The sequence below is a fragment of the Sus scrofa genome, chromosome 9 (genome assembly GCF_054392235.1).
Source record: "Sus scrofa isolate SSC_HxYL_T2T_F1_AM1 chromosome 9, Sscrofa_HxYL_maternal_Yorkshire_Landrace_v2.0, whole genome shotgun sequence".
Classification (NCBI taxonomy): Eukaryota; Metazoa; Chordata; class Mammalia; order Artiodactyla; family Suidae; genus Sus; species Sus scrofa.
The window spans coordinates 10,033,638-10,050,773 of record NC_139391.1 but is presented as its reverse complement, the minus strand read 5'-3'; the positions used below and the strand labels follow the sequence as shown (position 1 = coordinate 10,050,773).

General features: G+C 55.0%; 1 protein-coding gene and 1 long non-coding RNA gene across 2 annotated transcripts in view; one reads left to right on the top strand and one right to left on the bottom strand.

The window, feature by feature from the left end:
• Nucleotides 1-10,819, bottom strand: part of DGAT2 (diacylglycerol O-acyltransferase 2) — a 34,065-nt gene extending 23,246 nt beyond the window's left edge. The window contains 1 exon segment of the mRNA NM_001160080.1: nucleotides 10,614-10,819. Coding sequence (NP_001153552.1) covers nucleotides 10,614-10,653 — 40 coding nt within the window. The 5' untranslated portion in view covers nucleotides 10,654-10,819.
• A 145-nt stretch (nucleotides 10,820-10,964) lies between these two features.
• LOC146399732 (uncharacterized) lies at nucleotides 10,965-15,368 on the top strand. The gene is made up of 3 exons (XR_014814733.1): nucleotides 10,965-11,133; nucleotides 11,378-11,542; nucleotides 13,031-15,368. It is a non-coding gene; the product is annotated as an uncharacterized LOC146399732 (long non-coding RNA).
• The last annotated feature ends 1,768 nt before the right edge of the window (nucleotides 15,369-17,136 follow it).

The following is a 17,136-nucleotide window of genomic DNA, read 5'->3' as shown; positions in this document are numbered from 1 at the left end:
GGCCCCGGCACAGTGGGTTAAGGATCTGGCTTCACCGCAGCTGCGGCTCAGGTCGCAACTGCGGCTCAGGTCGCAACTGCGGCTCAGATCTGATCCCTGGCCAGGGAGCTCCATAGGGGGCAGAGTGGCCAAAAGAAAAAAAAAAAAAAAAAAAAAGACAAAAATACAAAGTTTCTCTAGATGCATGTGGTCACGAGGTTGTGCATTATGAGGAGGGGGGTAGGGGGGTGGAGGGGGCAGCGAGGCCTCAGCAGGGCCCGGAAGACAAGACCTGGGAGGCGAGGAGGAGGGATGTGGGCACGGGGTCGGGGGCACCTGCTGGAGCAGAGACGACTTAGCAGGGGTGAGGAAGAGGTCAGCCCCAACCCAGAATGCTCAACGACCCAGCACTGGGGGTTCGCATTTACCCGAAAGAGAAGCTGAGCACAGGGAGAATGGAAAGGGCTCGAGCAGCTGAACGTGGCCTCCTGGAGGGGGCGGGTGGACCCAGGGAGAGGACTTGAAGCCCAGAGCCCTCGTGAGGTGCCCAGCCCTGGGCACATAGCAGTGAACACAGCACGTCCAGTCTCACCCAGGAGGGGACTTAAATCCTGCCGAGATGGGGGAAAAACTGTAATTGTAATGTATACATGTAAGGATAACCTGACCCCCTTGCTGTACAGTGGGAAAATAAAATTAAAAAAAAAAAAAAAAAAACATTTCTTCACAAAAAAAAAAAAAAAAATATCCTGCCGAGAGAGGAAACGGCTCCATGGAAATGTAGGCTGAGGAGTTCCCATCGTGGCTCATCGGTTAATGAACCTGACTAGCATCCATGAGGACTTGGGTTCGATCCCTGGCCTTGCTCAGCGGGTTAAGGATCTGGTGTTGCTGTGAGCTGTGGTGTAGGTCACAGACGCAGCTCAGATCCGTTGTTGCTGTAGCTGTGCTGTAGGCTGGGGGCTACGGCTTTGATTGGACCCCTAGCCTGGGAACCTGCATATGCCATGGATGTGGCCCTAAAAGACAAAAAGACCAAAAAATAAAAAACTAAAAATCAACCAATCAATCAATGCAGGCTGGGACGTTAGGCAGTGATGAGAGCTAGGAAGAAAACTAAGGTGTGACTTGGGGCGACCTGAGCCAGAAGCACGGACAAGTGGCCCCTCTGATCCGGGGAGAGGAGTGCTGAGCAAGGCTGGCCTCGCTCCGCCGGGAGGCGGGAGCTCACACGATGCCCCGGGTCAGGCCTCTGGACGGCCTGCACTGCCTCCTCTACCCTCCGTCGCTACTGGCATCTGGGGACGGGGCACCAGCCTGGAGAAGGTGCCGAGGACAGGAGGCTGGGCGCCAGGAGAACCTGGCCTCCAAGTGGCAGGTGAGTCATTTCCTGTGCAAGCCTCAGTTTCCTCATCTGTACAGTGGGCTAATACCTACCTCGCCAGATTCTTGTGGGAAGTAAATGAAATAATGTATAGGCAAGAGCGTCATAAAAAGTAAAGACCTGCATGGATGCGGGATAATTACCAAGTGAGCCTCAGTTTCCCCTCCTGTCTGATGGGTCTAACCACCCCTGTCCTGCCTCGGAGTGGAGGCAGTGGCGTCAGCAGACTCAGGATTCAAACCTTGTTCTGACTCTTCTCTGCCGTAAGACCCTAAAAAGTCACTTCCCCTGTCTGAGACTCAGCATCCTCTTTAGTCATGATCCAGGATTGTTGACAGGAATCCAAACAACTTATGGAAAAGGGACAAACGGCGCCTGGCACATCTCTTAGAAAGATGGCAGTGAGGTGGCAGAGATGTGGACAGCCTCCAGGGGCTCCTTGAGTCGGGGAAGTCATCCTACTCACGTCCCCACGAATGCCACACTCGGACCCAGCTGGACCTACACTCTGCCCAAAGGGCTGGGTTCAAGTCTGCAGAGAAGAGTTCCCATTGCGGTGCAGCAGAAATGAATCCGACTACTCTCCATGAGGATTCGGGTTCGATCCCTGGCCTCGCTCAGTGGGTTAAGGATCTGGGGTTGCTGTGATCTATGCTGTAGGTTGCAGACTTGGCTCAAAACCTGTGTTGCTGTGGCTGTGGCGTACGCCAGCAGCGGTAGCTCCAATTAGACCCCTAGCCTGGGAACTTCCATATGTCTCAGGTATGGTCCTAAAAAGCAAACAAAACAAAACAGTTTGCAGAGAGGCAGGAGGATGAAAATGCTGACCCCTGGATGGCCCTCTGAGGTCCAGGAAGCTAGGCCAAGTGCCAAACGGATGCCACATCCTCAAGGCCAGAGGCCAGCTCTCTTCCAGGTCCCCTCCCCTCAAGCACCTTTCAGCAGGCGTCCACACGTGTGACAGTGTGTCAGTCAACAGCTCTGTTGATTTTAGAGTCCTGGTCCCGGGCCAGGCTCCAGCTAGCCTTGCACAAGAAGCTGTGCCTGCTCTCTGCACCGCCACATGCTCAGGCAGACCCTCTTTCCCTCCAGGAAGTCTCCCCACACTCTCAGCCCTGCCTCCTATCCCCCCAGTTTGAGTCCTGTCACCCCCAGGTCCAGAGGACTCAGCCATTCGGCTCATGTTTACTGGGCACCTGCCAGGAACCGAACACTGGCCCCTCAGAGATGTAACTCATCCTTCCTGGCTGAGTCTTTCTCGGGGAAGCCTTCTGCCCTCCCTCCTCACACCCTACCTCAGCCTGCACCCAGGCTCTTCTGGAAAAGAGCATGCATGTGTTCCTCTGGGTCCCTGTGCCCAGCACGGGGTCAGGGAGATGCTTGGCCAATGTTTGCTGAGGGACTTCGATGAATAAACAGGGCCCGGACAAGGACAGAGATAAGCCCAGGCCGTGGCTGGCTGACCTCTGCCATGGCAGAGGGTCAAATGGAACTTTCTGGGGAATCGGGAGAGAAAGGTATCCTCGAGCTGGAGGGGTCATGCTCAAAGGCTGGGGCAATGGTGGAAGATTCCAGAAGGAGGAGAGAAGGGGAGAGGCCAAACATTAACATTCATTCAACAAGTACTTTCTTTCTTTTTTTTTTCTTTTTTTCTTTTTAGGGCTGCACCCATGGCATATGGAGGTTCCCAGGCTAGGGGTCGAATCAGAGCTACACCTGCCAGCCTATGCCACGGCCACAGCCACGTTCAGATCTGAGCCGTGTCTGTGACCTACACCACAGCTCACAGCAATGCCAGATCCTTGACCCACTGAGCGAGACCAAGGATCGAACCCACAACCTCATGGTTCCTCGTCAGATTCGTTTCCCCTGTGCCAGGATGGGAACTCCAACAAGTACTTTCTGAGTATCGTTTACATGCCAGGCCAGGTGCTGCAATGGGGTGGGATGTGCCAGATCTGCCTCTCCTCTGCTTTCTGGGCTGTTGTGGGGGGCTGAGCTGCCTGCCTCAGCTACAGCTGGGGAGACAGGGCTGTGAACAGCTGGGCACAGAGGCGAAGTCAGGGCCGGGGAATCCCTGAGGGGCCCCCAGTGGGCCTGCAGGATGTTCTGAGGGATGGGTCAGGTGAGAGAGGAAGGATGAGTAAGTCTGCCAGGCTGACAAGGGGGATGTGGTATGGCAAAGGCCTGGAAGGGAGAGAGGGCGCAAGTTTGAGGAATTAACTGCAAGTAGTTCAACCCGGCAGGAGCACAGCGACCGTGTGAGTGGGGAGTCCAGGAGAGAAAGGGCAGCGGGCGACGCGGAGGCCTGGCAATCGGGCCCAGGAGTCCTGGGCTCAGCCCCGGAGGCTGAGAAGACCGCTACCCACCCCTCCCAACCCTCCACCAGCTTCAGACAGTGCCTAAGGGCCCCGAGGCAACTAGCCAGCCATTCCCCTGGTCCCAACACACTGGTGAGTTCTCTCCCCTTTAAGGGTTAGGTGTCCGTGACGCAGGCCCACTTAAAGCACATGAGGGTCCTTAAAGCAGGGTCCACTGGGACATGTGACCCAAGAGGAGGCCAAACCCCTGGGAGGCCAGCACACAGCTGTGGTGGGTGTGCTGGGAAGCTCCACACCGCTGGCTTGGCTGTCGGGACCTTGCAGGGCTCAGTGGGTTCCTCGGGCGGTCCTCAGAGCCTCCCGCAGAGCATCCTGGCAGGAATCAGGTGTCCCGAGTGTCCACAGATATGCTGGGACCTTGGGCCTCCGCCTCCCCTCTCTAGGTCTCCGTTTCCCCACCAGCACGCAGTTCAGGGTGTGGGATGGAACAGCTGAAATCTGAGGTCCTGACAACTTGGGCCTTCTGCGCTCTGCTAGAATCTACTCATGAAAGGTTATCCATAGTGGATCCCCCTAGAGAGACTAAGAGCCCCTCCTTGGGCAACGCCAGGGGCCTGGTCAAGCGTTTGGGTTCCATGAAGTAGGATAGAGTCCTGGGAGTGAGGTCAGGGAGGTGGGGCTCTTAAGATGCCGTGTTCCCGAGACTTTGCAACTGCAGCTGGGACCCTGGAGGTGACTGCCGAGGACCCCAATGGCCTGCTTTCTCCACCCCTAGCTTCTGATACATTAAAAAAAAAGAAAAAAAAAAAGCTACTGATGTGGGAGGGGTTGCCATGGCAACACCGTCAACTCACCAATTTCTCACCACCAAGGAGTCCTCAAAATAGGCTCTCATCACAAGACACGAGCAAGTATGGGGGAGCTGGGTCCCCTCATGGGGCACTTACCCGGGCCCCGAGCAGGACCTGAGCCCATTTTCACAAGGACAAGCTGAGGACAAGCGTGAGGAGGAGGTTTACTCCCAGGGCCCCACAGCTGGAATGAAGCCCCCCTCACTGTATAGGAAAGGAGGCAGAGAACCAGGAGGGCAGGGTCTTGCCCAAGGTCACATGCAAAGCAGATGCAGCGTGAGCCTCTGAATCCGTTTGACTGTCGATGTGCCCAAAGCGTATAGGCGTTCCGCTTCCTTGGTTCTGCCCCATAACCTGGGCAGACGCTCTTAGCACACTTTTGCCCACATAATACATGAGGAGGTTCAGACTCCTAGTCCCGGGCCCTCAAAACTGCCAGCAGCACGTCTACAGCCAGGAGGCTCCAGAAGTGGGCGAGGCCATGAAGCTCAGGGCACCAGGCTCCTTTCCCAGGAGCTCTCACATCAGCCCTCCCCCAGCCCCCCACAAAGGGCAGGGGCGAGCCACCCCCGGCCCAGATCCAGCACCTCTGTCTCTGTTGTCCCTCAGCACACAGGGGCCTCAGCTCAGATTGGTAGCCCAGAGGCCCTGCAGTTGGACTTTGCCTCCCATTCAAGTCTCATGCCGCTATGCATTTATGCTGGTCCTTGTACCTGAATCCTTTTGTCATTTTTTTTTTGGCCACACCTTTGGCATGTGGAAGCTCCTGGGCCAGAAGCTGAACCCATGCCACAGCAGTAACCAGAGCCACGGCAGTGACAAAGGCTGGATTCTTAAGCTGCTGAGCCACCAGGGAGCTCCTGTTTTTGTCTGTTTTGACAACATCTCTTCATCTTTCAATATCTGGATTGACTGTCACCTCTTCCAGGAAGCCTTCCCTGACCCCAGGATGACTTCGCTGCCCCACCCTCACCTCCAGGCCTCCACAGCGGCCCCAGCTTCCGTCCCCATCACCGCGTGGACCGCTGCGCTCTGTCATCCTGTGTACACGCCCCTTGCTTCACTTCCTCAAAGGTAGAGACCAGGACTGCAGAGGCTCAGGTTACTGCTGTGGCACAGGTTCGAGCCCTGGCCTGGGGATGCCCCCCTCCCCCAAAAGGTAGGGACCAGGGATCAACGGATGGCAGCGCAGAGTCTGACACACAGAGGAGCTTCAGGAGTAAACCGATGGGCCCACACCGGGGTCCCCACTGCGAGGAAGCCTTCTTCGACGCCCCAGAGCAGAGCCTGCCACTCTCCGCGGTACCGGGGGCCTGCGCATGTGTCACACAAAATGAATAACGCGTCGCAGGTTAGTTTGCAAAGCACTTTCCGTTCACATTAACCTAAAGCTTCACATCTTTTTTTTTTTTTTTTTTTTTTTTTTTTTTGTCTTTTTGCCATTTCTTGGGCCGCTCCCGCAGCATTTGGAGGTTCCCAGGCTAGGGGTCGAATTGGAGCTGTAGCCACCGGCCTACGCCAGAGCCGCAGCAACGCCAGATCCGAGCCGCGTCTGCAACCTACACCATAGCTCATGGCAACGCCGGATCCTTAACCCATTGAGCAAGGCCAGGGATCGAACCCACAACCTCATGGTTCCTAGTTGGATTCGTTAACCACTGCGCCACGACGGGAACCCCAAGCTTCACATCTTTGAGAACTTGAGGTTTTGAATCCTATTTTCTATCTGGGGGAAGTGAGAGTCCCGGAGGGGAAGTGAACCACTCAGCCGTGTCCTTGAGCGAAGCCTGGGCTGGAATCCTGGCTCTCGGGCTACTACACCCTGGAAATGATGAGGGGGCCACCAGGCACTCAGCCCTGGAGCCAGCTCCTGGGGAGACGGTGGTGTCTCCAGGACAGGAAGAGCTGCAGGCCCAGCAGCCCGCACAGGTGGGCCCCGAGGAGCCTGCGGGGTTGTACCCAAGCCAAAAGCTGGGCTTCCTGCCAAGAGGAAGGAGCAGCGCTCAGGAGGGCTGAGGTCCCATTGATGATTCATTCATTCCACAAATATTTACTGAGCGTCTACTACATGTCAGGCACTGTGCAAGATGCCGGGGACCAACCGTGAGAGAGATGGACAGGGGCTGACATGCTTCTGGCAATCCCCTAAACTGCTAAGGACACACGAGAATCTAGGTAATGAGAAGGGCTATAACGGATTAAATACGACGGGCAGCTCGGGGGTGGCTCTCCAGGTGGCATGGTCAGAAAAGGCCTCTGAGAGGAGACAGTGGTTGGAAGCCAGTCATACGGAGACCTGGGCAGAGGGCAGCACATGCAAAGGCCCTGAGCTGGGACCCAGTGGGTGGGAATCCTAGGGCACCGGGAAAAGCCCTGGCAGCCTTGGAGCAGGACACGGTAGGAGAGGCTGTTAGGGGCTGCTCGTAGCCACAAGGAGGAGTTTGGAAGGTTTGAAGCATGATAAGGGGGAAGTGGCTGTTCCCTTGGCCTCAGAGCTCTGGGGCTCGTGGGGTCTCTACCCCTCAGGGCAAGTTGGGGGAGTTTCCTTATAAAGCTTGGGAAGGGGTGATCTGCCACACGCATCGGCGGCGGGGAACAACCTTCACTCACCTAAGAAACGAGCGCCTGCAGGGCCAGAGCCTTACGTGCAGCCCTTCAAGGCCGCACCACACTTCCTTGGTTTAAGGCGGCCAGTGACTGGGAGACAGCTCTGGGTTCTAACCCTGGTCCAGTCCCTTCTCTCTGGAGCCCTCAGTGTCCCATCTGCAAAGCGAGGGCTGCGCCAGATCCACGCTAACAGAGAGCCATGATGTTATGACTCAAATACTTGATGCTGAATTCAGGGGCGGGAGGATGGGGGTGGGGCAGGATTTCCACATTGGCCACTGAGTCACCCAGCTGGCTAATAAAATATTACTCTTATCCTTCCTTTCCCAGCCCAGAAGAGCCCTCGGTAGCACAGACAGTATTTGTGCAGGTGGGGAAGTGGTGTAGGGGAGGGGGATGCTATAAAGAATTGGGGGGGGGGGAGGCATGAGAGTGATAGTCACATGGTATGATTTAGGACTGGGTGAGGGGACTGTCAACTCTCTTTTCTAGAGTTAGCCCCCAGCAATCAATCTCCTAGTTTCACCTCCTACTATGCTCCTGCTCACCTACTCCCAGTGGTGGGGGGCTCTATCCCCACCCACACCAAGCCTGCTGCAGTCTTCAACTGCAGTCAGAAAGGATTCCTCCTTCACATCAAATCTGCCTCCCAACAATCCCACCCCGCTTCCTGGCCTTGCTCTTTGGAGCCACACAGAGTAAATCAGCTCAGAATTTTACTGGGGTGGCCACCATTTCCTGCTGGGTCCTGTGGTGAACCCCAGGGATACAGGCAGGCATCAGAAGGCTTTGACCTCAAGAGCACATATCTAAGGGCAAAGGTATGGATACGAATATGACTAATTCTGCATCCTCCACCTTCAGATACTAGAAGGTGACGCAGGGAAGTCCTTCAGCCATTCGGAAAACCAACAGACACTCCCGTCTCCCCCCAGCACACACCCAGCTGCACCTGCACCCACAGCTGGCCTTTCCTTTTGGCCAAGAAACCAGACAGCAAGGTATCTATTTCAATCTCACCCGTCGCAGGACTTCCCTTCGCAGAAGCCATGGTCTCTCCTTGAATACCACCACTGACAGGGTGTTCACCACCTCACAACAGTGGAGTTAAATCAGCAGAGGCAAACCAGGCCACAAGGGAGTGTCTTCCAAGATCAAGGATGTAGAAAGCAAGTCTGATGGAGATGCCAGATTACAGGAGGTTTGCTAAAGCTCCCTCCCTTCCCCACCCAGTCTTTCACCAAAGTGGAGCCCGGAGAGCTCACGTGATTGGTTTGCATTTCATACCAGTCCTTGCTACAGCCCATGATGGAATTATTTGCAACCAGTGTTTTTAAAAAAATGTTTTCAAGACCTAATAACAACATTGGGAATGCTCCTGATAGGATAGTAAGTGACTTGGTCAAAAGCATTCACTGGAAGTCCTCCTGGATAGCCAATTCTAGGTCAAAAACGAGAGAGTCAGGGTCATCTGCTCCTAGAAGATACAGCTCACAACCCGTGGACAGCAGAGGTGAGGCAAGCGGATCTCTGGGAGGGAGTGCCACACAGAGCAGCCCTGACCCATTTCCTGGAGGCAAAAGCACTTTTTCCGAAATTTTTTTTACTTGAAACAAACAATGGTTTATCTTTAATATCATGGTATCTCAACAAACGAAGGCCCTATCAGTTGCCATCATACATCTTAGCATCTTTTCTTTTCTCTCTATAAAATCTCCATGCCCACATTCCTAATGTTGGCTCTAGTTCTGGGACCATGTTGGCAAAGGAATTTTTAAAAGCAGGAATGGGGTGGGTTCCTTCCTTCCCCTGCTACGGGCATTAAATGGCAAAGAGAATGGACAAGCATTTAAAGCATGAGAAGGGGTTGTCGAAGGCTGTCTGGGTGGGTGCATGGGGCAGCTCAGACTGCCTGTCCCCAGGACGGGGACAGCAGCTCGGAACTCTCCAAGGGCAACAAGCAGCACCCAGATCAAGAGGGGCAGATGATCACACCAACTGTCACTCAGGGAACGAGGTCCATGCCCTGGGCACGGTTAAACTCTAATACGGCTCCTGGCTGGTTACCTAGCAGCCAGCAGGATATTAGAAGCGATCTGGAGTAACAGAAGGAAATATTCATGATTTAACATTAAGAGGGAGAAAACAGGATTCTGAACTATAATCTACATCATGCCTTCAACTTTAACGAAATCATGCATAGTTTTGTACAAACAAAACTATAAAGAAATACATGAAAATGCTATTAGGAAGCTGGCTTTGGAGAGTCAGTTAACCAGCCACTTTTAATTTTTTCTTATTTTTCTACATTTTCCAAAATTCCAATACTTCCTATGTTTTATTTTTATAATGAAGGTGGGTGGAGTAGGCAATTGGTAATTACTACAGGAAAATCCTAAGTAGGAGAGGTTCAGCCAGCACAATCGAGTCTTCGGTGGAGGGAGGGAGGATTCCAGCAAGACAGACACACGGACCTGGACAGCTGTGAGGATGTCCCAGGGTCTCCTGGATTTGTATTTAATCCCCGGGCCAAGGCATGTGTTAAGGAAAGCTTGAGCAGGTCATGCTTCCTCCCACTTTAGTTTCTCTAAGTTTAGCTGTGAGATGGGGGCTCATGGAAGGGATGCCTTTGCTTGAGTAGGGAAAACTCTGGACTTTGATCTCAACTCTGCCCCCGATGCACACAGGGCCTCAGCTGCACGATGGTAGAACAGAGGCACTGGCCACACTGGAGGGGACCCAGGGTCCTCTGCCCCACCTTCTAAGTGTGCCAGGCTCACAGTTGCTGCTCAGTGGACTCCAGAGCCTGGCATGAGGGATGAGTGTGGGGCAAAGGATGGTGTGGGTAGGTACTTCTCCATCTGGAGCCTGCTTCAGGGGATTGCAAAACGCTTGCCACTCTGCCCCATCCAGCGCTTCACAGCTTGATCCACCAGGAGAGAGGGGCCAGAGCTGCCAGGGGCCAGGAGCAATGGCGACGAGTGGAGGGGCGCTCTCAGATATCAACCCATTTCAGGGACGTGGTGTCAGAGGTTCCCCCAGATTGATGAGGGCTGCTAGAGTGGAGAATGTGCCCACACTTGACAACCACGCAGGCAGCCATTATTCCAACCTCATCTCAGACCCAGATGAGGAGGGGGGAAGAATGGGGGCGGGGTAGGGGAGAGGGCGGCAAGTTGTCCCAAAAGAAAAGAAAGGGCTTGGGACCTCGGCCCACATTGCGGTCCGTGGTCCCGCAAGGTACCCCCACTATATCCACACACTCCTTCCTGCCTGTCTTAGAGCCCTTCATCACATCCTTTCCTGAAAGCCTTCTTGCAGCTGCATCGCGCCCAGAAAAAGCCCAAGAGGCCCTGCAGACCCTGGGCAGTGACAGCTCATCTACCGGACCCTTAGCCCAGCGCCCTCACGGGACAGCACCGCTCCTCCCTCAGAGCTCTCTCTTTCTGGGCAGCCGGGCCCGGTGCTCACCTCGCAGGACCCCGGAGTAGGCAGCTATGAGGGTCTTCATGGCGAAGCCGGTGCAGGTCGGGGCCCCACGGGAAGCCGCCTGACCCCGCGCCCCTGGCCCATGCCCCGGCCGCCAGGGCCAGGGCTTCGCGCCGAGCACCGGAGCGCGGGGGCGACTGCGGCCCGGGGAGCGGGGGGCGGGCGGCCCAACGGGCCCAGGCAGCGGCCAAAAGCAGTGCCTCCGCCACGGCCACCGCCACTGCGTCCGCGGTTCGGCGCGCGGCACTTTGTAACCTCACAAGGGGGCGGGGCCGACGCGGCAGGGGCGGGGCCGACGCGGCAGGGGCGGGGCCGACCGTCCCAGCCGCTGTCGCCCCGCCTCCGTGGGGGGCGAGGGAACGCGGGGGTCGGCGGGGCGCAGGCGGGCTGCGCCGGGGTCCCGGCTCTGCGCTGCTGTGCAGTGCGCGGAATTTTCTTTCCAAGCGGCCGCCTGGTTATGCCCGCGGCTCCCTCCGCCCACACTTCGCCGCTCCCGGCGCAGGTTGGTGTCGCCTGGCAGCAGGGACGTGGGCCGGGAGGTCGGGCACGTGCAGGCCAGGCCGGGGCGGGCGGGAGTTCGTTTTTTCCTTTTGGCAGGGCCTGGCTTTGGCTTCTAACGCCCAGGTCCCGCCGCTGGTTGGTGGTGGGACTGGGATTACTTAAGTAGGGATGGGCTCTTAACCGCCGCCGCCCCCGGCCCCCGTCCCTGACCCAAGCTGCCTCTACCTTTCTATCTGTGTCTCTAGAAACCTCACAGAATATTTATACACTGCTGAGGGCTGGGAACCCAGCGGAATCGGTCGAGGCCCTGCCCTGCGGATGCTCCTGTCGGTAAGAGACAGCCACACACAGATGCTGGCAGCCATGCAGAGACAAGAGAGAAACCTCTGGCTATAGACCCAGAGGAGAAGGTACCATGACTGGGGGAGGAGGGTGACTGGGGGCTGGGTGCCCTTCCTAGAGAGATTCGTGCACAGAAGTGTTGGAATCAGACCCAGAGCCACTTCTGGCCCTCCCTTTCTTGAACTTCACTTTCCATATCTGTACAATGGGAACAATAACATTTATTTCGTGAAGGACTTTGAGAACTAAGTGACATAAAGTATGAAGGAAAAAAAAAAAAAAAAAAAAAAAAGCCCAGCAGGAATTACCACTGAGGCTAAGTGGGTTAGGAATCTGACTAGTGAGAGTCCCTGTTGTGGCTGAGTGGGTTAAGAACTTGACTAGTATCCATGAGGATGCAGGTTTGAGCCGTGGCCTGGCTCAGTAGGTTAAGGCTCCTGCGTTGCTGCAAGCTGCGATGTAGGTCACAGACGTGGCAGGGATCCCGTGTGGCCGTGGCTGTGGCATAGGCTGGCAGCTGCAGCTCTAAGGCCCCACCCTAAAAAGAAAAAAAGAAGAAAACAAAGCCTAGCATGGTGCTAGGCACACAGAAAGTGTTCCAAAATTATTTTCCCTGCCCTTTAATGAGCAGCTTTGTAGATGGCAGGTGTGGGGGTAAAGCCATAAAAGCCTTTGAAAAGGCAGCATACTTGGGGCAATGTTAGGGCACCTGGGAGGGCTGGAGCCCAGGCAGCTGGGGGAAATGAGGCTGGGGCTAGATCTTATGAGGGTTCTTAACTGCCACTCTTGAGACACTGGGGTGAGCTTGAGGGACATCTCTGAGGAGGGAAGTGACTGGTCACATATGTCTTTAAGCATCTTCCACCTGTCATGTGGGGAGAGGCTGGAGGCCAGGAGGGCAGTGAGGGGGCAGTGGGGGGGGACCCAGGTGAGAGAGAATAACCCCTGAGCTAGGATGGGAGTGGAAGGATGACGGGAAGGCCCGGTCTAGAGAAAAGTGCCTGAGGAGGTGAGATCGACTGGAATGTGATCGAATGACTTACCAGATGTGGAGGGTGGGGGAGGTGGGGTAGGACCAAGCATGTCAGTGAAAAGGTTGGGGACCGCTTGAGCAAGCTGGGTGTGGGGTCTCTGCATAAGGGGAGCCGGAGTCTCTGCTGTTGAGGTCTTGCTTGTCTTTTCTTAGGGGAGGGGGGTGTCAGAAGTCACAGTGCCAGGGCAGCACGTGACAGATGCCACTGACAGGACCTAGAAACACTGCCATTTGTTCAGCCCACTCAAGGCCATGGGTGTAAACCTTGAGAAAAAATCGTGGAGTCCCGAGGCATGAGTTGGCCAAGAGTGGAAGGAAGAGCTTCCTAGGTGGAGGGACCAGCCTGTGGTGAGGCTCTGATGCTGGAAAGATCTTGGTGCCTTTTAGGAAACCGAGGGAAAGCTAGTGGCTTCCAGGTTGGGGGACATGGAGGTCCTGTATGTGCGAAGACTGGGAGGTTGGAATGAGCCGCGCAGCAAGGCGGATGCTGAAGGCGCTGTGAATTCTTTAATTCTCTCCCCAGAGGCGTTTCGGATCCCTTTGGAGGCAAGGCTCTCGCTGGCCTAGAAGGACCCCAGGTCAGAGTGTGGTTTGTGCCTGTTCCAGAGGTGTCTCCTATGGGGGAGGCCTGGGGGCAGAGCGCGTGGCCCAGCCACTGTCCCTAAGAGGCAGCACTTGGGCTGGGGAGTGAGAGGTCTGTGTCCTGGCCTTTCCTGTCCCACTGACTTGGAGCCCATCCTTGGGCAAGTCACCTTCCTGGCCTCTGATCATGGAGGTGACAGTTCCTGTCTTGCCAATTGCACTTGAATATTTGAGGATCCGGTGAAATCGCAACATGGTAAAGGGTGTCACCCCTAAACTATGAAAGTAAGATACTGTTCTCAGAAATGGCAAGACTTTGGATCGTGACCAAGGCCTCTTGAAACATTCAGATCCCAGGTGCATCTACTTCAGCACAGTTTTCCTGGGCACCTTCCTGGGCCCGGCTCTCACGGGAACACAGAGAATAATCGGACACAGTCCTTGGCCTAATCAAGAGATGGTATCCCAAAGCCAATGGTAACAGCAAGACAGCCCGGCGGTGGTGCAGGGAAATGTGGGCGGCTGTGCTGAGTTCAGCCCTTCCCTCTGTGCTGTCACCTTCGGCAGTGTCTGCCTCTCCCCTGGGCCAGGAGCTTTCCCAGGATGGGCAGGAGCCTCATCACTCTGTGCCCCCCTGCAGGCCCGGCTCAGATTTGCAGCTCAGTCAATGGAGGACTGACTGGGGAATGAGTTCAACAGAGTCATGGACAAAGTGCTGTGGGAGCACTAAGGAGAGAACGGTAATTGAGAAGGTTGAGAAATGATGGATGGCATTGCTGCTGGACCTCAGATGATGCGTGTGATTCTGCCAGGCAGAGAGGAAGGAGAAGGCCTCTGGGCAGAGGCTGTAGCCTGAGCCGAGTCCTAGAGGTGGGCACCATGAGCACCCTGCTGTGGCTGGAGGCAGGATGCTGGAAGAGGGATGCAGGCAGGGAAGAGTAGGAGACAAGGCTGGAGAGGTTGAATGGAACAGATCTGAGGGGGGCATTGTCATCTCATCGAGAAGCCTGGGCTTCAACCTGTGGGACAGGAGCCAAGGGGGGGTGTGAACAGAGCACCCCGATTAGATGGGAGGGTTGAAACAATCAGGGGGGTGGGTGGGTGGGTGCTGTGGGGGCTTGGGACGAGCCAAAAAAACCTGGTCCCAGTCTGGGCCCATCATACGCACTAGGGGAACATTCACCAAATGATGCTGAGAGGGGCAGTCCCTTGCTTTTGGGTCGTCTCACAGTCACCCTCCATACCTCTGTGCCACCCTCAGACCCAAGCTTCTTTCTTTCCGGCTTCTGTGACTCTTAGTGTCTACACATCTGTCTTGCCCGAGAGAGGCTACTTGAAGGCAAAGGTGGAATCCGCATGTTCTCTGTGTCCCAGCCCCGGGCCTGGCCCACAGGAGGGACCTGGCTGTTGTTGGAAGGAAGAAAGGAAGGAGCGGGGAGGGCAAGAGAGAGCACGGGCCGAAGGGAGAGGTGGCGAGGATGCTGCTGGACTGAGTGGTGGTGGGCAAGAAAGAAGGGAGGGCTGGGGAGCTGCTGAGGCCGTAGAATCTCGAGGTGATGTGGGTGTAGGGCACACGCTCAGAGGTGATCGAAGACGACTTTAGGTTTCAGACCAGAACCCGGGAGCACGGGCCCCCATCTCTAACACCAGGCATTGCAGGAGAAGGGGGGCGCTCAGGAGCGGCCTTTGGCCCTGTCTTATGGGACACGTCTGGCTGACAAGAGAGGAGGAGGAGGGCTGAGACCCTTGGGAACCAACCCCATTTTAGCATCTTCTGTTGCAATATGTACAGAAAGTTCCCCTTGCATCATTGCGTCCGTAAGTGTCTTACTCAACCCTCCCAAGACCTTTCCTCTGCAGGGAAGGGGCGGGAGGAAACCTTTCGTTGCACGGAGAGCTCCCGGTGCATTCGGCTTTTTATCCATCTGGGCCCCCTTTCCCAAGACCCTCCTAGCTCTTTGCTGATCCCGACTCTCTGGGAGCCTGCATTCTGGGGGAACAAACAGACGCATTGACAGACAATTACTGTGTGTGGATGGCTGTTAACTAGACTTACTGCGGTGATTATTCCGCAGTCTATGCATATGTCGAGTCATGTCCTACACCTGAAGGAAATATGATGTTATATGTTGTCGTTTTAAAAAAGACAGTGCTGTGGCTGTGGCTGTGGCTGTGGTGTAGGCTGGCAGCTGTAGCTCCGATTTGACCCCTGGGAACTTCCACATGTCGCGGGTGGTGCAGCGCTAAAAAAAAATAAATAAATAAAAACAGTTTTATTTTATTATTATTATTATTATTATTATTATTATTATTTTGCCATATGGAAAAAAACTCCCATGCTCCCAATTCTTGTTTTCCATCATAATCCTTCTACAGATAACATTTGTCAAGGACTCGCTATTAGGCCCTGCACGAGTCACTCTGTTCATTCCTTTAGTCCTTACAACAATCCCAGCAAGGAGGTGCTCTACTTATTCCCATCTGGATGGAGCACAGGGAAACTGAAACCTGACACAGCGAGTGACAGTCACACGTCATCTGTGTCACCTCACGGGTTCTGAACAAGGCTGCATCTGAAGAGAGAGTTTCACTGCTAAAGAGAGCTGGAAAAACTACTGCCGAAAAGTAACTGCCTTTTTCCTTTTTAAAATTGTTTTTAGGAGTTCTCATCGTGGCTCAGTGGTTAACGAATCTGACTAGGAACCACGAGGCTGCAGGTTCGATCCCTGGCCTTGCTCAGTGGGTTAAGGATCTGGCGTTGCTGTGAGCTGTGGTGTGGGTTGCAGACACGGCTCGGATCCCGCGTTGCTGTGGCTCTGGCATAAGCCGGCGGCTATAGCTCCAATTGGACCCCTAGCCTGGGAACCTCCATGTGCCGCAGGTGCAGCCCTAAAAGGACAAAAGACCAAAAAAAAAAAAAAAAGAAAAAAAAGAAAAAAAAAAGGAAGATGGATCTGCCTGGAGATGGGGACTTTGAACACACACAACAAGGGGGGAGAGAAAAGGAAAATGTCCAGTGAAACCCATGAAACTGGAGGACACCAGGACTGGCAAAGAGAAAGGCATCCAGTACAGAGGCGAAAACCCCCTTCAAGGAAAACCGCAGTGCGAGCGAGGGCCCTGGGGGAGTGGGCCCCCGGTAGCAGTAGCCTTGGTCAGAGGACGCTGGAAATGTGGTGCCCTTGACTTAGCTGTATCTTTCTTTCTAAGCAAAGCCCAGTGCAGGCACAGAGATGCGTGAGACTCAACCCTGCTCCCGGGGAACTTGCAATTCAGGGAGGTACTTCTGGGCACAAATGACTGCAATCGAGGGAGGAAGTTGGAGATGTCAGGGCAAGGGGGTTTCTGGGCAAATCAGGAACCCTTCCTGGACGAGGGCACAGTGTCACTGGGCCGGATCTACCTAAGTACACGCTGTGCTACACTCTGCTGTGGTGGTTCTCAGACCTTCCCGGACAGCAGACTCACCCAGACGCCTTGGTAAAACACAGCTTGGTGGGTCCCACCTCTAGAGTTTCTTTTTTTTTTTTTTTTTCTTTTGTCTTTTTGCCTTTTCTAGGGCCACTCTCGCAGCATATGGAGGTTCCCAGGCTAGAGGTCTAATCGGAGCTGTAGCTGCCGGCCCATGCCAGAGCCACAGCAATGTAGGATCTGAGTTGTGTCTGCAACCTACACCACAGCTAACGGCAACGCCGGGTCCTTAACCCACTGTGCAAGGCCAGGGATCGAACCTGTAGCCTCATGGTTCCTAGTCGGATTTGTTAACCACTGTGCCAGAACGGGAACTCCTAGAGTTTCTGATTCAGTAGGTCTGGGGCGGGGCTGAGAATTGGCATTTCTGACAAGGTCCTGGATGATGCTAAAGCTGCGGGTTTGAAGCCTGCTCTTGGAGAATCACCAGTGAACAGCTTTGTGCCGAGGACCTGGCAGAACAGCTCAGAGAACCTGCAGGAGGAGCCTGTCATCTCTGAGGGTCATGGGGGTGCTGTTGAGCTGGAGAAGCATCGGGAGACTGGAGGTGAGGGTGGAACGGGCCTTGCTTTTCCA